The 24,985-nt window shown below is 37.5% G+C and overlaps 2 protein-coding genes across 5 annotated transcripts; one reads left to right on the plus strand and one right to left on the minus strand.

The window, feature by feature from the left end:
• The first annotated feature begins 3,118 nt into the window (after window positions 1-3,118).
• On the plus strand, window positions 3,119-6,933 carry LOC21401117 (amino acid transporter AVT6A). Of its 3 annotated transcripts, none has more exons than XM_024167510.1 (6): window positions 3,119-3,290; window positions 3,547-4,080; window positions 4,185-4,337; window positions 4,951-5,154; window positions 5,480-5,945; window positions 6,483-6,933. In XM_024167510.1, exons 2-6 carry the CDS (start codon window positions 3,651-3,653, stop codon window positions 6,619-6,621), a joined length of 1,392 nt encoding a protein of 463 aa, XP_024023278.1. In that variant the 5' UTR covers window positions 3,119-3,290; window positions 3,547-3,650; the 3' UTR covers window positions 6,622-6,933. The 3 variants fall into 3 exon arrangements, with proteins under 3 accessions (XP_024023278.1, XP_024023279.1, XP_010099278.1); XM_024167511.1 differs by having other exon boundaries at window positions 3,552-4,080; XM_010100976.2 differs by having other exon boundaries at window positions 3,119-4,080.
• Window positions 6,934-7,546: 613 nt separating this feature from the next.
• LOC21401118 (protein furry homolog) lies at window positions 7,547-20,453 on the minus strand. 2 transcript variants are annotated; one of them, XM_010100977.2, is made up of 17 exons: window positions 20,130-20,453; window positions 19,517-19,635; window positions 18,923-18,968; window positions 18,508-18,580; window positions 18,369-18,426; window positions 18,191-18,286; window positions 17,678-17,795; window positions 17,326-17,592; window positions 16,383-16,487; window positions 15,840-16,197; window positions 15,628-15,741; window positions 14,677-15,308; window positions 14,358-14,554; window positions 13,497-13,719; window positions 12,748-12,867; window positions 11,194-11,964; window positions 7,547-10,814 (listed from the first exon to the last, which is right to left on the minus strand). In XM_010100977.2, exons 1-17 carry the CDS (start codon window positions 20,223-20,225, stop codon window positions 7,758-7,760), a joined length of 6,450 nt encoding a protein of 2,149 aa, XP_010099279.1. In that variant the 5' UTR covers window positions 20,226-20,453; the 3' UTR covers window positions 7,547-7,757. The 2 variants fall into 2 exon arrangements, with proteins under 2 accessions (XP_010099279.1, XP_024023292.1); XM_024167524.1 differs by lacking the exons at window positions 17,326-17,592; window positions 17,678-17,795; window positions 18,191-18,286; ... (3 more) ...; window positions 19,517-19,635; window positions 20,130-20,453 and having other exon boundaries at window positions 15,840-16,236; window positions 16,383-16,439.
• Window positions 20,454-24,985: the final 4,532 nt, after the last annotated feature.

Consider the following 24,985-nt stretch of genomic DNA (forward strand, 5'->3'; position numbering starts at 1 on the left):
TTTAATTGGAATTTGTCTAGTTTTTGCTTAATTATTTGCAGATAAAAAAGTAGTGTAAAAAGCTACACAAAATAAGCCATGAAAGCCATGTTTTCAACTACCCGGAGCCAAGCCACGTAAGCCGAGCCGCACAAGCCAAAAAGAGAGAATAGCCGCGTGAGCCAAAGCCATAAGCCGATTTTCCCGTGGGTCCCAGCTCGCCTGCCTTCCCCACTCCAACTCGCGCGCGTCCCCAGCACGCCCGTGCCTCAGCCGCCACGTGGCAGCTGACTTCTTTTCCTCCAATCAAGCTTCGACACGTGTTCCCTTTGAGATGAGTCCGAATTCCTTCCCCAAAAATCAGAGCAAATTACCAGATTTCTTCTCCAAATCAAATATGTGATTTCTCCTAATTTATATGTAATTTTATTTTGTTTCCTTTTCTTTTGTAATTTTCTAGTTTTACAATTTATTTCCTTATTTGATAGGCAACCTCTGAACACTGTAAATAGAGGGGTTGGCCTAAGGTTTGAGAGAGCTTTGAATATTCAGTTTTTTTTTTGTCGTCTTGCTGTCAGTCTCATATTTTCTCTCTAGAACTTGTGAGAATGTTTTGCAAGATAGGCTAGAGTTTTCTTGGTGAGGTTAGAGATGAACTTCTATTGAGTGACCCAATTCGGGGTTTTGATTCCTTATTCTGTAAACTTCAACATCTGAATGAATTAAATCTCATCTATTTTTCTATTACTTTTCAAAATATTGTGTGTCAATTTTTATATAAGTTCAGTCACGCTTTTCTTATGTAATTCTGTCATGCAATGTTTTGTTATTCAAATTATTTTACAAATTGTCTTTTACTGCAATATTGTCAGATTGATATATTGTCGATTTTAGATAACTTGTAATAATAATATTTCTGGAGTCAACATACAGATTTAATTTATTCGGTTATTTAATATTGTGAATCAAAACTTGGATTGGTGAACGAAACATTAGGGATTCTCGACACCTTACCGTTTTTATTATTGAATTTTCTTCATACAAATTCTCTCATTTCTATTTTATTTGCAACAAAATCTCAAAAACTATTCTTTTTCTTTAATTCACTTTTCTCTAACGCTCTTATTCTGTTAGTCTTTCTTGTTATTTTGTTATCTCTCTGTGGATACGACCGCCCTTCTGTGCTACAATTGACCGCTTGTGAATATCACTTTTAGGCGTTAATCACTTGTCATTATTGACTTTGAAATTCTTTGAAAACTTACTAGCTTCGGCAACATTAACTTTAGAGGAATCTACAATCTTGCTCTTGAAATCACAAGACTTAGTCTCTTCTTCGATTCTCAAGTGTTTTTGTAATTCCTCCAAAGTTATGTCATCTCTCCTATGAAGGAGTTTCTTTCTATAACCATTCCAACTTTGAGGGAATTTAGCAATAATTGCCCCCACTTGGAATGATTCAGAAATCTCAACTTTCAATTCACGAAGCTTAGTAACAATGACTTGCAATTCATGTATTTGATCTAGAACGGACTTGGTATCAACCATGACAAATTTAAGAAATTTCAAGATGAGAAATTTATCCGTACCTCCCTTTTTAGTTTTGTATTTGTATTCGAGAGCGTTCCAAATCTCCACCGGAGACTCCATCGAGTTGTAAAGATCGTAGAGCCTATCGGAGAGAGTGTTGAGAATATGACCCCAGCACATGACTTCATCATATCCACGCTTCTTCCTTGCGGTCTTCAATTCTTCAGAATCATCCTCCTTTGGTTCAGAAAGTGGCTCCAATTTCGGATCAAGCACGTAGACGATCTTAAGCACGGTGAGAAGGAAGAACAACTTTCCCTTCCAACAGGTGAAGTTAATACCATCAAAACGATCAAGTTGAACATTAGGATTGAGGAAAGATGTCATGTTCTTTTCAACCTCCATTGCAGCAAGTATAAAACGTTAAAGATTGTTGGTGAAATTCAGATTTGGGAGGATGAAAAGAATATAGAAATCAAGAAGAGAGTTTAAGGCGTATAGGAATACTTTCTTTTAAGGTTTTATTTGTCCTCACTTTTCAAAGTTTGCTAATGAGTTTTTTTAATGGCAAATTACCCCCAAGATACAACAAACCCTTGAACACAATATCCAATAAAAATATTGAGTTCCAGAACAATAATCAGTCTGCATTTTCTGAATGCATTAATTAAAGACAGGGATACAAACATCCTCTTTAACTGTTACAACCTTTCACATAAAGATACCTTTCCAATCTGAAGGTTATCTTTTATATGCTGATCCACTTATAATAATAGTTATATCTATTGTTAATAAGTACTCAGATATGTGAGAAAACATATCACAAATGAATGCAATGGTTTAAGACCTTTTCAGATCACTAAAACACACGAAAACACGTTTTCCGGTAGCAAAATGCGCTGCAGCCGCTGCAGCGCTCGGGCATCGCAAAACAGACCCGAGAGGTCTGTTTTATGTGCGTTGCAGTGCGTCTATGCGCTGCAGCACGCGCTGCTATGCGCTGTAGTGCTCGGGCATCACAAAACAGACCCGAGAGGTCTGTTTTGTGCGCACTGCAGCGCGTCCGTGCGCTGCAGCGCGCCAGTTCTTCCTGAATGTGTTTTAGGCCAATTTTTGTGATATCAAAATTGAGAGATATATTACAATCTCTCTAACAGGGAAGGCCGTGGAAGGGTCGCCGGGGATGAGGGAGTCACCGATGAGCAAACGTTGGCTGCTGGGTTTTTTTTTTTTTTTTGGGCTTTTTTGCTCTTAAATTGGGCTGGTAGTGTTTTTCACCATATTACAATATCAATGGCTAAAATTAAAGCACAACTAATGGATGGTTGAGATTAGTTTGGGTATTCTTGTCATTCCACATTTAACATTAACAGAGTTAGAATGAGGGGGTGTTGGTGTTATTGTTTTAGGTCAATGGGTTGTCTATGTTAGTTTAGTAAAATACAGGGAGTGTCAATGTAAAAAGCCCTTGTTTTCTTATTGAAGTGTGGTCATTGTCCAGACCCTCATAAAATAATTGTAATTGCAAAAGAAGACCAAACGTTCATTTGCGTGTCTTTTGATCTTTCTTTGATCTTTTCCTTCTATAAATCAAAGCTCCACCTTACGAATTAAGATTTAAGAACCCAGTTCCTTTTTCTGCTTTTTCTATCATTGTTTCTCCCTGAAATCTTAAATTATTTGGGTTTTGGGCTTACTTTTCATATTCTCATTAAATTTGCTATTGTCTCCCAAACGATTGATTGGTTTTTTCTTATTTTGTCTCCTGATTCATATCACAGGTAATTTTCTATCCTACCCTTTTGCTTTCTAGACCGATTTCTTTGTTTTTCACCAGAAATTTCTGTTCTCTTTGTTAAATTTGGGTTTTTGGGGTAAAACTCCGAAAAGATTTTGTGGGTTTCAATCAATAGAAAAGCCCACAATTCCCCCCCACCTTCTCTGGAAAGTTTTCTGCTTTTCATTGTTTAGGGACTTTGCATGTTTTTTCAGATCCTTGAACTGAATAGTCTATAATCTAATCTAATCTGAATTCAGTGTAGAAAGCGGCTATCCAAGCAAATCCCAGATAAAGTTTTGAGTGGCTTTGTAGATTCACCATTTTTTTTTTTTTGGTTGGGAAAAGAAACGTCCCATAAAAGATGACTATTGAAAACGTTGTACCGAAGAAGGAAAGGAAGTCTAGGAATAGCAGCAAAGCAGTGGTGGATGAGAAAGCCCCTATGTTGCCCAACAGACAAGATGAAGTTGTTGGGTTTGATGAGTTCGATGGAGCTTCCTTTTCTGGGGCTGTCTTCAACTTATCCACTACAATTGTTGGGGCAGGAATCATGGCTTTGCCTGCCACCATGAAGGTTTTGGGTCTCATCCTTGGTGTTGCTCTCATCATCTTCATGGCCTTCTTGACTGATGCTTCCATTGAATTGCTGCTCCGGTTCAGCCGGGCCGGAAAGACGGTTTCCTATGGAGGCCTTATGGGAGATGCTTTTGGAAAGTATGGGAAAATTCTCTTGCAAGTATGTGTTTTGATCAACAACATTGGAGTACTTATTGTGTATATGATTATTATAGGTAAGGCTGGCAGATTCAAAATTGATTCTTTTTTTAGATGGAATGTAATTGAAATGTCATGTTTTTGTTTCTAACTATGTTGTGTTGTTTTTTTTTTTTTGAAGGTGATGTGCTTTCTGGGACTTCTTCAAGTGGAGTTCACCACTCTGGTATCCTTGAAGGGTGGTTTGGAGAGCACTGGTGGAATGGGCGTTTCTTTGTGCTTCTTCTCACAACACTTCTTGTATTTGCTCCATTGGCGTGCTTTAAGAGAATTGGTCAGTCTTTATCCCGTTATCGGAAATTGTTTTCTTGATCATATTATTCACTGACATATGTACAGTCATTTACTCTCAGATTCCTTTTGAGTTTTTTACATAATGGCTTCTAGATCTGATTTGATATCTTATACAAATTCATTGTAGAATACAACGAATACAAATGGGCTTTTTTTTTTTTCTTAAGGATTTTAGTTAATTAAGTTCTTTGTGATAGTCATATGGGTGTAGAGTACCTTTTTTGTGACTTCTAGGATATTTTTCTCCCTATTATCTTGCTTCCCTCTTGTTTTATTTTTTGTTTTTTTTCAATGTGTAGATTTATATTTCACGAGTTCTTTCTTCATTTGTTGTGATTAAGTTGTTGCAAATTTGTATTGATGTCATTTTCCATCCTGATCATGTATGAGCAAATATTAGTCCCTCTCAACTAACCATGGTTTGGTTTTCTTGATGAGTTCTCAAAGAAGTTCTAATTTGTGCTTTGACTTCTTAAATCCTATTCCATCTGAGCTTGTTACGTGGATATTTTTTCTCTTCGAAGATACGAAATGTTGCTTGAATTTCATTCAGAATAATTTTGAGATTCTAAAAACTATTTTTTTGGCTGCAGATTCTTTGAGGTTCACGTCTGCGTTATCAGTTGCACTGGCAGTTGTATTTCTTGTAATTACCATTGGAATTTCAATTGTTAAGTTGATTAGTGGAGGAGTTATGATGCCGCGATTGCTACCCGATGTTACCAATTTGTCGTCGGCTATTAAGCTCTTCACAGTAGTCCCTGTTCTGGTCACTGCGTATATCTGCCACTATAATGGTATGCAAAGCTATTACTTATTGCTAGTTACCTGTATTCTCTTCCTTTAATGAAATGTAAAACTAAGTGCTTCCTACTTTTATAAGGATGACATAAAGATCAAAGTAAACATGCTTGGATTTGGTCCTTAAAACCTTTCCTGAGTTTCGTTTCTATTGAATTTTGGGGCAAACTTGATTAGAGTTTGTTTTGTTCAGCGGCAAATTTCATTCAGCTAGATCCCATCATGACCAACATGCTTGAAATGATGTTTTGTAACACTGATTGGCCCTTTTAATAAGGTAAATTAAAAGAGCTAATCTTCCCAGTTGTTTTTGGTTTGCAGTTCACAGCATTGACAATGAACTTGAAGATTCTAAACAGATAAAGGCAGTTGTCCGCACCGCACTTGGTTTGTGCTCTTCTGTGTACATAATGACCAGCATTTTTGGGTTCCTTCTATTTGGCGATGGAACCCTTGATGATGTGCTCGCCAACTTCGACACTGATCTTGGAATTCCGTACAGTTCCATTCTCAATGATGCTGTTCGTGTTAGCTATGTTGCCCACCTCATGCTCGTATTTCCAATCGTCTTCTACCCGCTGCGGCTCAACTTGGATGGTCTCCTCTTCCCCTCATCAAGGCCCTTGGTCCTGTCCAATACAAGATTTGCATTTGTCACTGTTGGGCTCATTTCTGTCATCTTCTTGGGTGCAAACTTCATTCCCAGCATCTGGGATGCTTTCCAATTCACCGGAGCAACTGCTGCAGTCTGCCTCGGGTTCATCTTCCCAGCTGCAGTTACTCTCAGGTGAGTGTTCTGATTTCTATTTCCTTTCATTCCAAATTTTTTTCTAATCTATATTACCTATCCTGATTGTCTGTCTTTGAGAACAATCTATAATAACTTGTGTCCTAGGGAATTAAGCAAACCTGCAACCCTTTAAGGCTTTGTTTGGTAAGAGGGAAAGAAAGGTATATTACCTAGGCAAGTAAGATGGAGAGAAAAGGAAGACTTTTCTCTTATCGTGTTTGGTATGAATTCCCTCTAATCCATACATATTGGGAAAGATCAAAATATCTCACCCTATCTATTCACTCTTTACTCTCCTAACCAAAGAACTGTAGGTTTCAAAATTCTTGCACTAATCCGCTCACCCTGTTCTCTCCTTCCACTATTCCCTCCTACCAAACAAGCTTCTAAGGAGTAAAAAATGGCTTTTGTATCATAACATGTTGAAGAATATTAGGAGTTATTTTTCTTGATATTGAAGTGTCAGTGACATTTTTCTATTTTTTTGGCTCTTCCATTTCGTTAAAATTCTTGTTATTTCTTTTGGTGATCCAGGGATCGGCACAATATAGCAACCAAGAAGGACAAGGTGTTGTGTGTATTCATGATTGTCCTTGCTGTGTTCTCAAACCTGGTGGCCATTTACAGTGATGCCTATTCCTTGTTCAAGAAAAATGCTTCACCGCGTGAGTGATCTCTCATTTCACTGCCTTCTACAGAAACCTTGCTGGGAATTTTGGTTGTTTGATGGCCGAGTCCTGTGGATTTTTAATAGAAAATCGGAAGTTTTCTAAGAAGGTTCAATGAGTTGAATAAGAGGGATGCTTTGTTCAATGTGTAAAAGTTGCTCTAGAAAAGTGTAAGAAGTTGTGCCGTGCAGTCGAAATTCAATCATCTTTTCTTCACATGTTTTTATATTGCAATGTACTTGAAACATTGTCTTTTATTGTGTGGAACGGCTTTGTCAGATGAAATACAAATACATATCTTATATTTGTTTAGCTCTTACCTTTTGTTATGCTTTCTATTTACTAGTTAGTTTTTGTAATTACCAATAAGTAAAAGCAACTTAATTTGAACTTCTTATTGAATGTGTTGGTTTTTAGTTATGTGCCAATGTAACTAGATTGACCGAATCTCATTGGAAATCCTTGAAAGTAATGAGAAAAAAAAAAAGACGCATTCTAACGTAGGAAATGCTTACTTTCAAATTTTCAATTCAATTCTTTTGGTCGTTTTTTTGAAAGCAATCAGCCAATCACAAGTCACAACAACACGGGACTGGACTGGACAAAGTCTTTGATATGAGCGAGGAATTTGGAACGCATTATTAGCTGGAGATGATTCACGATTTTTGCCATTACCAAGCTGTCATAATTGATAACTACGTAAAATATCACTGCATCAGCCAAACCACAACTAGTTTGTGACACACTACTCCGAAAACATTGACACGGGTCGTTATGTTGACCAGCACGTGTCATTATAACTTTTTTTTTTCCAGCCGAAAAAAAAAGGCTTATATCTAACGTTTGTAAAACTGGCGTGGGATTCACCATGCAAGAGAAAGCTAAATTATTATAAAAACAAAAAAGTAACCAGCTTTCTTTTTTGCTGAATAAAAAAAAACCTAACCAATAGATGTTATTGAATCATCACGAGGACATCTAAAACGCTGGAACTGTACAAATAAATTACCCTGCTCACTACTCCACAAAAGACTACATATATACAAATTCACCCTCAAAATTACTATTTTTTTTCTTCTTTTTTTTTTTTTTTACTTTTATCTGAGAAGCTACATGTGCCAAAACATGGCATTACAAAAGGTTATGGGTTACCAATATTGATCACAAAAGGCACCAGCCTTCGGTATTCCCTTCTCTTGCCTAGCGCGCAGCTATCAAGCACACGCCCAAGGATGAGACGCGTGTTCTGCAGAGCCACTTCTCTGGACGGCAATCCCGAGTCATTCGACCCCACGGGCGCGGGTGCAGAACCAGTCCCAAACGCAGATCCCATGTTGTATTGTAGAGGCCCACTGCGAGCCTTGAATGAGGTCTGAGAAGCAAGGATCTTCTCATCGCCGCTTCCAGTGATCCCATTCTCGAATGGTCCGGGTTCGTGAGGGTGAGAGCCAGTCAATGAGCTGCAGCTCTGCAGAAGGGCTTCCAACACACTCAGCGCCTCCCAACACAAAGTGCTCTCCACCAACTGAGACACTATTGCATACATGTGTGGACTTTGGGCGGCGTCCATTGGAGTGTGCTGAAGCAATGCCTTGAGCATGAGTAGAATCACACGCTGATACTCAACTGGCCCTTTCTCTAGTAGCCGTAGCAAGTGTCCAAAAGCCAGTGCTGAGTGCTTTGGAAACCACTCGTTGCATAGCAGAGGTGAAACGCATGAGAGGAGGTTCTCAATGCTTTTGATCTCGCCTCGAGAGTAAGCCAAAAACACGGTGGCTAATTCGTCCAACGATTTTGCTCGACACCAGACCGAGATGTTGGCTGCAACAGAGCAAGCTTTTTGGTACTGCTGCTGAAGTGGTGAAGCAGGCCCCATTACAGGGTCCTTGCTAAGCTGCAAACATAGCCAGTGAAGCAAGCCTGTAATGTGCATCAACAGTCTTGTTTCTGCGCCTCCAAATATAGAGTCACAAGAGTGAACGGTGATCCGAGAGAGAACCTCGATAGAAACACCGTGACTGACGGTGGACATGAGCCCTTTAAGCACGAGAGGTTGCACTCCTTCAAATGTTGGCAGATGACCCCCAGAGCCATTCCTAGATTCTGTCCGCTGGAAGTCCCCAATTTCACCGCTGGTATCAAACTCATCTCTTGGCATGCTCGAGAGAAGCACGTTCTCTGTTGTTCTGTCCCGGAATGATAGACGGTCAATCACACGTGAGAAGAGCTCAAGCACTTGGCAATAGACGTGAACAAAATCCGTGTGCATCAAGGCCACACATCCCCAAAAGAGTTGGGGGTAGAGTATCACCTTCTCAGGTTCCATATTCTCCACCATCACTTGCAATGTCATCAAGATTTCCATAACGAATCCCAACACTGGAGGTACTGGGTTCCCCAGGCATCTGTGAAGGCACCGGAGAAGCGATACACATGTGTCACTGGTGACGCTAGGCCGCAGTGCACGGTAGATCTGATGTGAACGACAAGCAAGGTGTCTTGATGTGCATTCCATGGCCCACTTCAGAGCCTCAGCTCCCCAAGTCTCACGGAGATCTCCTTGGAAGAATATGGCATCCACCATGCTTTGAACTAATGCAGACAAAAGTGCTGCACTGGGAAGCTCGGTTCTGACAACTGTGGGATCCTCATTCTCCCACATCATACTTCCTCGCTTTGATTGCACGTACTTGATCAGGCTTACAACCTGCTGCTTGTTCTCTCCATCACTGTTTTCCACCTCATACAGCTCCAAATGTCGGCCCGCAAGGGAGTATAGTAGATTGACAAGCAAATGCTGGCAATGCTCTAGCACAATATCCTCCGAACTATCCATTGAAACAAATGTAACATGGAAAAGAAGAGGCAAGTGCTCGCGAAAATCTTCGTCATTCTCATATGCAATTTCTGCTAGTAGAATCAATGCAATATCTGCATGAGTCAACGAGTGTTGCTGATGACCCTGCAACGCTGACTGAAGTTCTTTGGCATTAACTCCATGCATGGCAGCCCCAGAATGCAGCCCATCTTCGCCAGAGTTTGGAGTGTCGATAAGGTAGTCTCCACTGTCCCTGGAAACATGACGGCTCCGCAAACTTCCTGTTGAACTTCTTACACCCATTAACGGCCCTGACATGTTTACCAATGCTGGAAGCAACTGGCCTGACCGTGCTGTATTTACAGGAACGATGTTCAACTCGGGAGGCATTGGACTTAATGGGCCCGATACACTTCGGCCTGTTACACCTGCTGTTCGCCAGCTAAGGCTACCACTGGCATTCCTTAGTGGACCATCAAGGGAACCCCGAACAAGTAAAGGTGACATGTGTGGTTGACTGTCCACAACAGAAGCAATTTGAGCTACCGGAGGCCCCTGAGAGAATTCCAAGACAAAGTTCCCACTGGAGTCAGCCTTGTTTGCAGTTGGCACAACTGGCTCCATGCTATCCTCTAGCATCCGCTGAGCCAATTGATAAACCAGGTGATCTATGGTACGCTGAGGACATATCCGTGCTAAATACAAGCTTACTCTTTTAGCGACTGAAAAATATGTAGCAAAAGCACCACTTATTTCAGCAGATGCATTAGAGTCACAATCTTCAATCCCTTTGGTGATCAAGAAATCTAGAACGGGACTAATATTTCTGGGTTTGCTAGCAATAGTGCTCCAAAGTTTCTCAATTTCATCAGGGAACTGGTCTCCATGCCGCCATGTTACATAGTAAAGAGATTTTAATAATCTTTCGCTCCAGCCTGAGTCCTTAAGTTTCCAGAAATTCAGGTTCTCAATCCATGGGGCCATGCAAGTTAAGACCTGATGTTGGGCAATAATATCAACTGCATCAAGTTGTCTCTGCATGATCTCTTCACAGAGAAGCTGGCTTAACTCAGGGTGATCTTTCGCAAGTTTGCATGATAGCTTATACTGAAATTGTTGGTAGGAATCAGGAAGGTTGCCAACAACAGCAGCCCGATAGCTCCCTGAGCCCTCAATGCCATCTTCGGCCCACTCACGAACAGAAAGTGTCTCAAGCATCTGAAGGGCATCATCACGGATTTGCCTTGATGGATCCACCACCTTGTAGAGAATCAGACTTAAGAGTCTCTGGATTTCACATTTGGGTATCTCTTGGCGCATGTATACCTCAGCCAATACACTGAAATAACCATCTGCTATAGCAGGATCGGAGTAGTAGCACTAATTACAAAGAAAAGTTAATTAGCCCCACAGATATAGGAAGTAACAGCCATAATTTAGAAATTAAAAGTTTCCCAAAACCTTTTTTTTTTAAAAAAAAAAAGAAGAGAAAAAGAAAAAGGTTCCGAAAACTAGCTAAGATGAAGCAAAAAGATTGGCAAAGGCCAGAAATTACGAGTCAACAGGAAATAAACAATGGTGTGAACTCAAAGAAAGACGTAATAAACTTTAAATTACACCCTGACTCAAAGCATCATATATCGTCTTTCACTACGTCCTGTCCCCATTTGACCATGTGGCAATGTTCACAAATTTCAATGACAATAAAAAAAAAATGAAAAAGAAGTGAACACAATGACTCAGAAAGGAAAACTATTACCTGATCAATACAAGCAGGAAAGAGGTCCAAATTTGTAAGTAGAAGATTCTTTAAAGCCAGTTTTGCTAAAGAAACACGATGATGTCCACCCCTATGCCTATCACGACCAGCAGTTCCCCGACCACCTTCTCCTGTGTACTTGGAATAAGATGGAGTTCTCGGATCTGGTGAGTAACCATATGGAGCCCTCGGTGCAGGCTCAATGAACAAACTGTTGATCCATGATATGACCCGGCCACTCATTTTTCTTGCATTGTCATCGAAGCAAGGCCCATATAAGAGTGAAGCCATGGCATTCATGGATGCCCACTGGATTGCCTCAACTTGTTCACTCAGTTCTTTATCAAATGATAATTTGTCTACAGAATCTTTTGACCTGGCATGCTGAGAAGACTTGTAACGATCTACTTCTCGTCGATAATCACTAACACTATCTCCACCCCACGTACTGCCTGTATCATCAGACCAGGAGAGGAGAAGGTCAAACAGTCTCTTTCTAGTTCTAACATCAAATTTCTCTGTTTTTGCTTCAACAAATTCAGGGGCTAGTGATCTTAGAACATATGCGAGTGCATAGCGAAGAGGCTGCATTTCTTGGAAGCTCTCAGCAGATGCTGTTAAAATCTGTCTGGTTGTCTCATCAATGAACTTCAGATAATGCAGACGGAAAACTGGCTTACGGGCCAGCATGCCTGGCCAGATATTCTCAGCAACAGTACGATATATATTTGCAATATGAATCCGGAGCTCCTCACGGCGTCCCTTTTGACTCTGCATCCATGAGTGAGAAACGCATTAGAAATCACATCAACTAATATCCAAAATTCAGGAATGAAATGAGAAAATACAATGATGATGTAAGTAAATTAATTCCTAAGGATCATGATGATGTAAGCTCTGAAATAATGGAGAGTTAATAAACCATATAGTGGATTTTAGAAAAGCAATCAAGGACTGCGCGTAAGATACCATGCACATGGCAGAGAGTCAGATATGACCAATCAAAGGAATGTTAAGGTTACTTTTAAGGAATATCTAGATGCATTCAAACAGATTCCCATACCCAGTATCATTAAATAGGTAGTGAGCTGTGAAAAAACCTCCGATTTATGTATTTTATCTACTACATTCTGTGGACTTCGTTTTTTGTTCCAGCTAATTGTTATCAATTATCAAGACATGCGATTTCTTTCACCATTCAGAAAAGTAAAAGGAATAACATTTATCCAGTCTTCTCAATTCAGGAATGGAAACTCTGGCAGAAGGTTCTGAGATTCTCACTCCAAAATACTGATAAAAAACTCTGGCATATGAGTATTCATATCCTTTTTTTTTTTTTTTTTGGATAAGATGACTATTGATATCCTTTACGATTATCTAGTGTTTCAATCTTCACTTTAGGTTTGAGAACACGATTTATATACTTCTAACAGAAAATTGAGTCTTAATTCCGCAAACAAAATTACATAGTTCACCACATGAAATTTAGAAATATCACTAAAATGATAATCATCAAATTACATGCCATCTTAGGCATTTGGTAATAAATTGTACCTTCCACTTTGGTTTCCCCTCTGTCTCTGAGGAAACCTCGTCAATAAAAGAAGCAAGCTCACCAAACATGATTTCACATGCTTCCAGATGTGAGTGCCCAAGAGCCATAGTTGCTGCATGCTAGAATTAAAATGGAAGATCCTTAAGTTGATCAAGGAGGATGAAACCAAGAAAATAAATAAATAAATAATGATGAAATGAATAATGACAGATTTTTTAAGATGAGAACACCCCAGTACATAAAAAATAAAAATAAAAATTAAGATCAATATTGCACTAAATCTAACCTCACGGCTTTCAGTTATATTGCTTTTGTAATGAACAGAAAAAAAAAAAAAAAAAAAAAAAAAAAAAAAAAAAAAAAAAAACGCATGGGGCCTAAAAAAAAAAAAAAAAAACTAATGATCTGCTCCCACTTTCCCTTCCCCAAGTTACTATTCAGTACACACCTATGCTCATCAACCGTATGAGCATTCTGAGCATACAATTCACTAGTCCCATGCTACTTCCCAACGAAAAATGGGGAACAAAAAGGTGAATCTTTCAAATTTGACAATAACATATTCAAAGAAGGGGGAGAAAAAGAATACATAAGTACTTGAGAAATACATGCTATCACAGTTCATAACCAGTCAACCACAGGACAACTTCTAAAGATTCCTACTTTGAAAGTCATCCATTGAAAAACATTGAATATAGCCCCGCCAATTGTCTGCATTAGATATGAAGTTTTCCTAATCAATACTTACTACATGTGCTTCCGATCCTGATTTTAGGGAGGGGAAAATAAGATGGTAAAGATCTTTGGTTGCTGCTGAGCTACCAGCTTCTTTGCCAACTGCTGGACATGAACATACGAACATGGCATACATAAGCCACTGGTCCAGCTTGTTGTCTGAATCTTGAGACTGATGGGCTTTCCCACCCAATTCAACAGGTGTGATATGAGCAAGGCGTTGTATAACCTCTATCCTGCAATTAAATTTTTTTTAATGACTACTCCTCAAAGAAAACAAATCAAATAAGAACGTTCTAACTGTGAAAAGAAATTTTGTTTACGAAATGAGAAGTTACAACCAGCCATTTCTCACACAGCACTCCCCCACCCAACCGGAAAATATATTTCTCACACTGCACTCCCCTACCCAACCAGAAAATAAACTAAGATCGTACATTTTCAGGTGAAATAAGCTTAAATGGTTGTGGTTGTTTTATTTACTTTTTAATTGCTTTTCAGTCCATGTCATTCAGTTACCAAATACTCTCTAAAATTTAATTTTGCTGCCGATCTGTAAAGCAAAAAAAAAAAGCAAAAAAAAAAAAAAAAAAAAAAAAAAAAAAAAAACAAACAAACCTTTTAAATGCATTAACACTTTACTTGAATCCACACATAACTTTAAACAAAACATAAAAGAACGGAACCAAAGACGATTATTGACAAACAGGCATTATCCCTGTGTTTTAATGGTCATCTCCAAAGCTTAAAAAGGTTGGGGATAAGCAAAAACAGGTATGGCAAATGAATTATATATCAGTAACAGAAACCCAAAACGAAGGCTCTCTGGTGTGTATTGTGTATTCTGTGTACGTATGTGTATCTGTATACTTACTTCGCTTCCTGAACAGAGCTCGGGCAAAGCTCAGCGGCATATTTGACAAGCTCGCTAAGACACCGAGCCCACCTATTCTTATCAGGGCTCTCAAATATTATAGATTGAAGCGTTACATCAGGAGGGATTGCATCAGATTCTCGTCTCAAATCAAACGGACGCCCAGAATCCCAGTAGCAGCTCTGAACAATATCATCCTGTAAATTGAAGGTTTAAGTAAATGCTTACCCAACATTGCACCCAAATTTGTGCTCTTTTACAAGGTTAACGGGAAAAATAGAAAGAAAGAAAAATCAGGTAAAGATAGGAAATGTCCCACCCCATGCTCCTCCAGGACATCAATAATAAATATTGGTTCTGCTTCGTATTTCAAATTATAGTCTGATTGCTCACGCGATGAAAGTTCTCTTATATCATTCCTCAAAGCACGAACACAACGTAGTAGTTCCAGTGCAGTATGTCTAATTTGGCTATCCACAGAACTAAGGAAGATGAGACCAACAGCATCTATCTCTGAAGCACGAAATTCAATAGATTCTCCAGATTGGTGAAACGAAGATCTTTTGAATCCCTCATTTCCTTGTTCCACACGCTTAGCATTTTGAGCATCACTTTCCAATCTATCATCAATTAGACAAGCTCTCCAAAAACGCATGAGTTCCAACAAGCGGCCCAATGATGTTTGAATTAGAAGAGGGAATTCATCAGGAAGGCGTTGGATGAAGTTCGCCATCCCTCGCATAACTGCAAATCGTCGATGGGGAAGAAATCTTACAATCCGGTTAAGTACCTGCACTGCTTCCTCACGGACACCAGGATCAATACTTATGCCATGTTGAGGTATTATTTCTGTAATTTTATCACTTCTGCCAACCTCTTCAATAAGATATGGTATGCACTTTAGCACAGATCGGAAAAGATATCCCTGAGATTTTTCCTTTGTTACAGCATCTGGAAAAGCATACAATTGATTCAATACATTTTGGTATGCCTTCTCAAAACAGCATAAAGGAAAAAACAGATGAAAAATGTAAATTAACTACCAAATACCAATGGATCAATATAGCTTATGAAGTTCATAAACATGACAGAAAAAGAATAGTTAAAAGAAAAAAAGAAATAATTGCATAATGATACAGATCTGCAGTCTACACATTACTTAGCCTCTCACCTTCCCACAAACTCTATGTCACAACTTCCAACCCCACCCCAGCCTCCACCCCCACCCCCAATTTCTGTATCCATGGTAGCATAGCAAAAAGAAAATTACCTATCGTTGTCCTTGAAGATGTTAGAAGTGCCTGACTATAGGTTCTATGGCATGACCTCAAAATTGACTCAATTGCAGCCTTCACTTTTGGAATGTAGTGGCCAATATCATGACCTGTCAAAACAATGGCGTAAGATGTAGGTTGTTAATAAAGTTAGCTCCAACACCATAATTATACAATGTTTGGGACCAACAACAGAATGTGCAGTTACCTGTAAAAATTTCCAAGCCCACATACTGGCTAGAAGGTGACATTACTATTGCAAGCAAAGCTCGAAGACCAATAACTTTCACCTCGCTAAGACTATCTTGCTTAAGCAGTTCTAATATCATATGATTCATGGCAAAATCAAGATTGTGTTCTGCTATAGTCACACAGAACTCCACAAGTTTATCATGTTGGACATCTTGCGTAAGCATCCCTTTCCTTAAAACTGTTAACAGTTGTGAGGTCACACTGTCTAAGTAGTCCCATATCTGATTTGGAGCCTGGTTTGCAGCATGCACACTCAAGTAGAACCTCAAAACTCGATGAAGACAGTCCAAGGCCATGAAACGATGGGTCTTGTCCTGAATGATTAAACCACATCATATCATACAACTTATCACCTGAAATGGAAAAGCATAAGCGTATGGCTCCTATTGTGCACCTCAACAGACTAGCATGATGAAACAGTATGATTGTACCAGAGAAATAAACCAATTAACCGTTGAACGTCATCTCATCCTTACTAAAATTTGATTTTTGAACTTACTCTAAGAAGAAGCTTGTAGAGTTGCTCCCTGTGAGAGCTTAAGTTGTTGTGGAATATTTGAGGATCACCAAGACAGAGGAGAAGAGTCACCAAGGGATAACCAACCTAATGCAAAAAAATTTCCCATATGAGCACAGAAGAAACAACGTATCATGCAGGGAAAGACAAGTAACAAAATAGAAATAATACCAGCTGCTCAGAAATTTAAAAGTGACAGCACAACATTTTTTTTTTTAGAAGAAACATCCTTTATTAATACGGAACATGGTACAAAGGAAAAAGGTTAAGGTGTCCTCAAGAATAAAAACAAAAATCAGAAAAGAAATAACATGAAAAGACTAAAACCGAAAACCGTCAAATAACATAAAATAGCAATAGAACCTAAGTATCAAAATAAACAAAGAAAATGGAAAGTCTTAAAAGGCTTTACTGGTCGAGGGCTCGAGGCCAACAAGGAGATAAGTGTTAGATTTTTCAAAAAGATCCTTAGTTTCCATGTCTCTCTTCAAAAATCCCGCCACTCCTCTCCAACATAAAATAGCAAAAGAACCCTTTTTAGGAGAGCAATTAAAAACTAAAACCAGAAGAAACATAAACAGCCCTTGGAAAGGAATATAATCCCATTGGAGCGACTTGGTTATACTAATGAAGATAAGAATATGCAGCTAACTTATGACATTCTTCTCTATCCAAGGGGGATAAAACGAAGTAGAAAATTATGGAACTCATGCAGTGCAAGTGTGCAACTCGAAAACAAAACTGTATCCTCCAACCCCAAGAGGGCGAAATAAAAATAAAAAACAAAAAATAAAACATATAGATAGGTAAGAAACAGTAAAAATTTTAGGGTCTTTTCTTTCCGCTTTGGACTTTAATAGGCAACTACGAGAGAATATGTGATATTCTATAGAAAAGGGAGGTCGATGATCTTGGATCAACTTACAGCAATATGCTTGCTCTGTTTATCCATCCAATGCATGAGCTGTATTCTTATTCTTCCAACAGCTTCATACCAGAAGGTAAGTGCAGGCTCTACACCTGAAGGCGGCCACTGACTTTTCCCCCCATCTGCCAAAGGTGCTAAGATGTTTGAAAGCATATTGCATAGTGCATGGTAAACCTCAGTTTTCCGTTTATTAGGAGCACGGTTAAGAGGGTTTGCTTTTGCCACAAAGGAGGCAGACGCATTCAATCCACCCTCAGTTTTCACCTGAAAAATAAGTAAATAACTATAGCTATAAGACAGATTGATCCCATTTTTCTCCAGAGGAATATATTCTAAAGTTAAAACACACCCCTAACTTCAAGTAGCGCATTCCGTTTATGATACTAAGTGTTTCACTTCGGGCAGCATTAGTTTCTATCCGACGAGTATTGAGTTCCATGAAAAAACGCTCCGTCACAGAACTAAACCTGTAAATGGAATTGAACATTTTGTTATATTTCATATAGTTAAAGAAGAAAGAGGCCTATCCAGCACTACTAAGTATAAAATAACAATAATAATAATAAAAATAAAAATAATTATGATAATAAAGGGACAGTCATAGGCCATGGATGGTTTATTAATCAATCAACTTATCACTTACATTTTCTTTTTACCATCTTGGAGGAGTAAATGATAAAGATGTTGATTAACTTTAAGAGCATAATATTACAAAGAGAAACCCGAACTCAATGTGGATTTTAGAAGTAATTATTTAAAACCTCAATTTGATGATTGCCAACAGCAATGAATGAGATCATAGTACTTTTTTTTCCCGCTGCAATAGTATGATCACCACCAATCTAATGCCAGATTTAGTTACCTGATGCGAGATAAGGCACCTAAGAGTTGAGCAACCAAATCCAAAAGAAGCCCCCGAAGATCAACCAAGGATGGGTATTCAACCTGGCTAACAAGCCTGCAAATAGAGCAAGTTATGTTCATATGGCCAAAACTTTCACAACATAAATAATAGTTCAGACACCATAAACCAGCCTTACCTATCAGCATTGATTAACCAATCAAAGACAAAATTTTCAAGTCCAGACCAAAGCTTCTCTGCAAAGAAGACAAGCACAGTTCAATTATAGGACGAGGAAATTATGACAGAAAACTAACATGACAATACAATGACCTAACCAGTAAGTCCCTCCTGTGGACAGCACTCCACAAATCGAATACAAGCTGAGCAAAAAATGCACTCCACTGCAAGCTGAGATTGATGCGAACATGTCAATTAAATGTGTGGACTATTGTATCTAGGTGTCGAACAAATTTAAGACGAGGAACGTTTTAGGCCAACTGTTGATTTTTTCAAGCACAAACTGTTGATAAAAGATTTAAGTGAAACCTATAGCAAATCATAAACTTCTAAATATTAACTAAGTGCACAGATCAAGGGTAATGAACTTAAAAGTAACAATTAGTGGTTTCTGACATGAATTGCACGGAATAAAGAAAACTGCTCTGACAAGGGATACAAGTTTTCTGCAAAAGCTACTTATCACCTATCTCAGCTTTTTAAAACAAAAATATAAAGAAACTTGGCACGAACCTTCCTTTGGAATGTAGACGCATCATTTGCACCTTTTGGGGATTCGCTGCAACAAAATATGGCAACAAAATAAACAATTTTGCATACTGAAAAAAGAAAACAAGATGACTCATCTTAAGACATTTCGATAAAACTAAATAATGACATTGTCATCCATGCTTGGGGAGAGAAAAGTAGGAAGCATTAAACAAACATGACTAGATTCCAAGGTAATAGGACGCTTCAAACTAGAAGAGAAAAGGTGAAGGTCAAAATTTTACAATTTTCTATCACGAAATATTTGTCTTTAATCAGTTCTTACCGTCTCATTCCTACCTTGGCTCTAACATAAAACATAAGCAAACACCATATACACGTGCGCGCACCACACACACTCAGATAGACAATGAATACTATAGCACAACAGACGCATGTTTTGTCACTAGGCAAATTCATTTACTATTTCAAAATAAACAACCGGCAGAAACCAAAATTAACTCGACTTATTTTCTAGTTCTAGACTTTACATTACTGTAAATCTGGGAAGCAATAAACTAGATAATGGCCGAAATGAGAAACGCATCTTCAAAGGAGGGGGAACATAGAACAACCCACCTTTCTCTCCATTTTAGAAGAGCTTCTAAAAGTGGTACCGGGGTATGTCTAGCAACCATAGCTAGGGAATCCAGTACTTGCTCATAGGCAGGATCTGATGGTCGAAGATATTGCCCATCCTGTAAATTGTCAATGTAACAACAAGCAATAATTAGGACTCAACGACATCAACTTATCCAAATTAGCAAAACAAACATTCACCAAAAGAAGAGGAAAAAAATCCCGATACAGAAAACACACACAAACGTATCAACCATACATGAAAGAGTAATACCATGCATTTTGATTACAACAATGCCGTTTCAAAGGCAAACCAATAAGGAAAATAAACACTTGAAATTCCAGAAACAAGGGGCTTATCCTTGTAATTAGTACTCGAAAACCAAAATCTACACTTCTTTCATTCATCAACATATATAATTCAACATCAATCTTAAGCAAGAACGAACTAAGAATTTCAAGGTATCCGTCAATGGCAGAAAAAAGACGACTAATTTTCCATATACAAAGCTTCGCGGGGGAGCTAAAAAGCACCATAGAAACGAGAAATCAAACAACGAGAAGAGAGAGAGAGACAGAGAGAGATTTGAGAGGACAATTCGAGAATCAAGACCTGTGCTTGAGCGGTCTCGATACGGCGGCGAGCGAGGGGAAGAAACCGCTGTAGCAGAGCGTCGACGATGAGTTTGGCGGCACTTCCCGCCTTCATCTTCTTCTCTGTTCTATCTCTCTGAGATTCCCCGCCTCGTGTTCAGGTTCGAGCCCTTGGCTCCGGCATTCGCTTGGAAACCAATTCCGAAACCCTAGAAACGAACGGAAGAAAACGAATCACCGCCCAAAGGTAGGAGGGAGGAAGCTGAGAATTTCAGAGTTCGGAGTCAGTGACCTCCGAATTTAAGTGCGGAAATGGTCAAGCTCGCATAAATGAGATCGTCGTATAACGAAATTAAGCAAGTCTTTTTTTTCCCAATAAATAAACTCAGGTCGGAACCTTTTTATTTTTAAGGGTTAAAAAAAATATAGCTTGTTGTTCGACTTCTTGTTGTTTGTGACATCTCTTCCCAAGATTCGCTAGTTGTTATGATCACTACGAAAAATAATCTCCTTGCCTTTTCAATAAAATATTTGCTTTCTTAGTCTCGTTCATTTCACCGATTTGAGTTTAAAATTTAAGTTTTATTACAGTAAAAAACTCTTATAAACAGTCACATCTAACTTTTTTACTATAGTAAAAAAATCTCACATAAAATCACATTTCAACTCGAATTAACGAACTAAACGTGTTCCCTTAAAAAAGGAAAATAGAAAATATTTCCAATAAAAAATCCAAACAAAATTCTTAAATTAAAATTGCTAATGACCATTGACTAGCTTTTCATATTCATTTGTGACTCTGGCCCCGTTCATTTCATCGATTCGAGTTTAGAATTTGAGTTTTACTACAGTAAAAAACTCTCAGAAATAATCACATTTAATTTTATTGATATAGTAAAAAGCTCTCACATAAAGTCATAGCTTAACTCAAATCAGCGAACTAAACGAATCCTCTATCTACTCAGGCCCACTATTTTGCATCTTTCTTCTAATGGAATGATATATACAATCTACCAATTAAATATTAGCAAAATCATTTAATCATTAAAAAGTTTAGTATAAAATTGGTAAAAAGGACAAAAAAGTAACTTAACAAACATTCATTTATTCATTCTTTTAACTCTCACTTCCTCCTACCAAACAACACAAAGGATTACCATAATCCTCTTCATCCCTCACATTTTTCATCACTCTAACTCTCTCCATTTCTCTTACCAAATAAAGCCTAAATATGAAAGACACATTGAGTGCGTTTGGAACTCGTTCTAAAATGATTTTATTTTTTATATGAAAATAGAAATGAAAACGTTTTTAATATCAGACAGAAATCATTTTTAAAAATGTGTTTGGTAGTTTTATTAAGAGATTATTTTCAGTATAAAAAATCAATTAATATCTCTCTTTATTTACTCGAGAAAGGAGAAAATAGAAATAAAAAATAAAAAATGACTAATTATTTTTCATTTCTTTCATATTTTACACTAAACTAAAAAATTATTTTTATTTTTTTTTTTATCTTTAATTATATCAAACATTATTTCTCTCTCATTATTATTATTATTTAAAATATATATATATATATATAAAAATAAAAACAAAAACAACCGCAAACACATCCATCGTTTTTCTCACGGATGACAAAAAAGTTGAGGTTGAACGTCATATTGTCCCATTTCCGTTGACGCAAAATCCCAAAGGAATGACTTGTCATTAGTTAATAACACGACAACAAATTTTACAAGTTAAAAATTATATATGGTTTTAGTTATTTTTTTCTTTAAATATCAATATCAATGGAAGCGCAAATCAAGATACAATAACTACTTAGGGGACGTTTAGTTAGATGATTCAAACCATGATTTGAATCATAGTTCATGATTCGCTACAGTGTTTTCTCTCATAAAAATTACACGTAAATTAAAAATAGTTCTAATCACATTATTATAATCCATGAACCAAACGTCTCCTTAATATTTATCGTACCCTCTCAAATTAGACACTAAAATAGCCGAGAAGACGGAGGAGCAACCGAGTCGCTCAACAATCTCTTTAGCAACGTATTTGCCATGATTAAATCCGAGCTTCAGGTTTTCATGTCAATTTGTTTTTTTAGGGATTTTATATTTCAATTTGTACTCTGGGATAAACAATTTGTTGCTTCTATTTGGTTAGGGCACAAACAACTAGAGCAGTTGGAGAAGATGAATCTGCAGAGGCTACAGAGACGTGGCTTCAGGGATGAGGGTATTCGTAGAACAATTAAAGTCCATAAGAAAGATATAGGTGAGGAACTCTTTCAGAAAGGAATGCTAAGTGTTAGAGGTGGGCATTGGATCAAATCAAAACCAACATTTTCTTCAAGCATCGTCATCTAATCCAATTATGTACAAATTATTTGAAATCCAATCAATCTAATTTAATGAAATGTTAGATCCACTCCAATCCAATATATGACATCATTCGATTGCATTGGATTGGGTATCGACTTTCATCAAAACCTCTTCAAACGTTCTAAATTCCATAAAATTGCACAAAATAACAAATCTACACATTTAAGACATAAATTTAGTCATTCATCATACAAGATAAAATCAAAATTATCCAATAAAGATAAGAGAAGACTTTAGGATTCAAGTTTGATGATATGGGTGAGCTCAAAGATGGTCGATTGCCTATTTAACGACGCACGATGAAGGCACACACATTAAGAACTTATGACTTATGTGAATTTGTTAGTTTTAGAGTTTGTTCAATTTATATCCTAAAAATTGAAAATATTACATATATACAATTATTTTTAATAAAGCATACATTGGATTGGATTTTTTAAATTCAAACTCAACATTCATTCCAATCCAATTGGATAAGTAGAAATACAATCTAAATTCAATCCAACAATCTTTGGCTATCCATTTTATTTTTCAAAAGAATTGAATTAGGTTGGTTGAATTAATTAGGTGATTGAATCTTTTGTTCCTCCTTAATTAGACCATAGCAATGTTTGGTAATGCTTTTTGAAACTCAAAATAAATTCTTTATCCATTTACAATTGAAATTTATATTTAATTAAAAAAATATTTATTAAGGTTTCGTTTAATTTGTTTATTTAAATTTTCAATTTGAATTAAGATCTAATTTTATATAAAAATTTTTAATTGTAACATAAAAAATTAAATGTAATTTCTTCTAAAAATTTTTAATTATAATAAAATTTAAATTCAAATTCAAAAAATGAACGAGGCGAATTTGCAAACAATTCACAGAGCTTCTAATTTTAGATTGAGTGGCAATCCATATCCGTTCAATTAATGAAATTTTTGTAATACCCTAAATTACCCTGATGAATTCTAAAAATAACATTCGTCTCCACCCCGATGAATTCTATCAGAGAACACATTCAACGCTTCATCTTCTCCACTCACATTCGATTACTCCATTTTTCTGTGAAATCAATGCACTTTAAACTAGTCACTGAGAAACATAAACAACATCCTTGCAAATTCACAAAAATCACCAATAACAGATTTAGAAAAGAAAAAAAAAAGAATACGTGAAAATTAACACTAAGAAAAACCTCAAATTAGCTTTCAACAGATGGGGGAAGCAAGTAGGAAATCAATCGGTGGGGGAGGTGATTTGGCTAAGTTCGCGAGGAGAGAGGAGGAAGATAGGCGATCGGCGGGGGGGGGGGTCCGGGGGGGGGGGCATGGGGGGGGGGGGGGGTAACTGGTGGGGTGGGCGGCAGTGTGATTAGGATCTGGGTTTTTTTTAGGTCTGCAAGTGAACCCATGGAAGAAGAAGACTATTTTTGGGAATGCAAGTGATGGAAGAAGAAGACTTGCTAAGGAAAAACGAAAAAGAAAAAGAAAGAAGAAGAAAGACATTTGTTTTTATTTGCTTTTCATTTTTTATCAAAGCAATAAGTAGTGCTGAAATTTTAGACGGATCGTTTGCAACCACCCGAAAAACAAAGTTTTTGTCCGAGTCTAAACCCGACCCACCTAAAAAATTTAGGCCGCCCGCCCGAGCCCGAATTTCCCCTTGAACGGGCCGCGGACTTGTGTTAGTCCGCCCAAGCCCGCCCGATTTGCCCGAATTTTTTTTAAATATTGTTTAATTTTTATAATTATTAAGTTAGTTTGTGTTAAAATTATGTAAAAATCAAAATCAACATTCAATAGACATTATTAACACAATTGAATAAATTTATCATGTATATTATTGATGTATTAAATTCGTAATTCATGATTGCCTCGTTAAAAACCTTACCAAGAAAAACCTAATTGGGATAAAAACTTGGCAAGGAAAAAAGAGTACAATCATTTTGTGACGAATTACAAATTTTACAAACTTACAAAGTTATACAATTACAAATACAACGGCAAAAGTAAATACATATTTACAAATTACAAATTTACAATTTAATTTGAAGCTGAAGGATCGTCTTTAAAATTAAATGTTAATCGATTAAATTCATCAATCCATTCTTAGTTTACCGGCGAAATTGTATCCTGTAGACGTTGATCAGTCCGATCACAATCCTTAATGCAAACCAATGCTTCAACAATATCCCTTTGCAATGCATTTCGGCGTTCCTCAAGTATTCTTCATGTCGTACTGAAGGCTTGTTCTGATGAAACAGTGGAGACTGCGATCGAAAATATATCCATTGCCAATCGAGTTAGGATTGGCCAAGTTAATGCCCGTGCCCTCCACCATTGAACTAAGTCAAACGATTTTACCGTACCGCCAACTACTAAGCCTTCACTGAGGTACGCCATAAGCTCGTTAAAGATGCCGCTGCCGTTGCCACTGCCATTTGTTGATGAAGATTCACTCACAGCTTCTGTTTGAGTTGTCTTCTTCTTCTTCTTC

Source organism: Morus notabilis, unplaced genomic scaffold (assembly GCF_000414095.1).
Source record: "Morus notabilis unplaced genomic scaffold, ASM41409v2 Scaffold948, whole genome shotgun sequence".
NCBI classification, from domain to species: Eukaryota; Viridiplantae; Streptophyta; class Magnoliopsida; order Rosales; family Moraceae; genus Morus; species Morus notabilis.

Bases quoted from the DNA above. Each gene is read 5' to 3' on its own strand.
- LOC21401118 (XM_010100977.2), bottom strand. From the start codon at position 20,225: ATGAAGGCGGGAAGTGCCGCCAAACTCATCGTCGACGCTCTGCTACAG. The intron at 18,427-18,507 runs GTTAGGTCATTG...TCTTCTTTGCAG, and splicing joins TCCACAGGAGGGACTTACTG to AGAAGCTTTGGTCTGGACTT. The intron at 15,742-15,839 runs GTAACTGCACAT...TTGTTTTGACAG, and splicing joins GGGCTTGGAAATTTTTACAG to GTCATGATATTGGCCACTAC.
- LOC21401117 (XM_010100976.2), top strand. From the start codon at position 3,651: ATGACTATTGAAAACGTTGTACCGAAGAAGGAAAGGAAGTCTAGGAAT. The intron at 5,155-5,479 runs GTATGCAAAGCT...TTTGGTTTGCAG, and splicing joins GTATATCTGCCACTATAATG to TTCACAGCATTGACAATGAA. The intron at 5,946-6,482 runs GTGAGTGTTCTG...TTGGTGATCCAG, and splicing joins CCAGCTGCAGTTACTCTCAG to GGATCGGCACAATATAGCAA.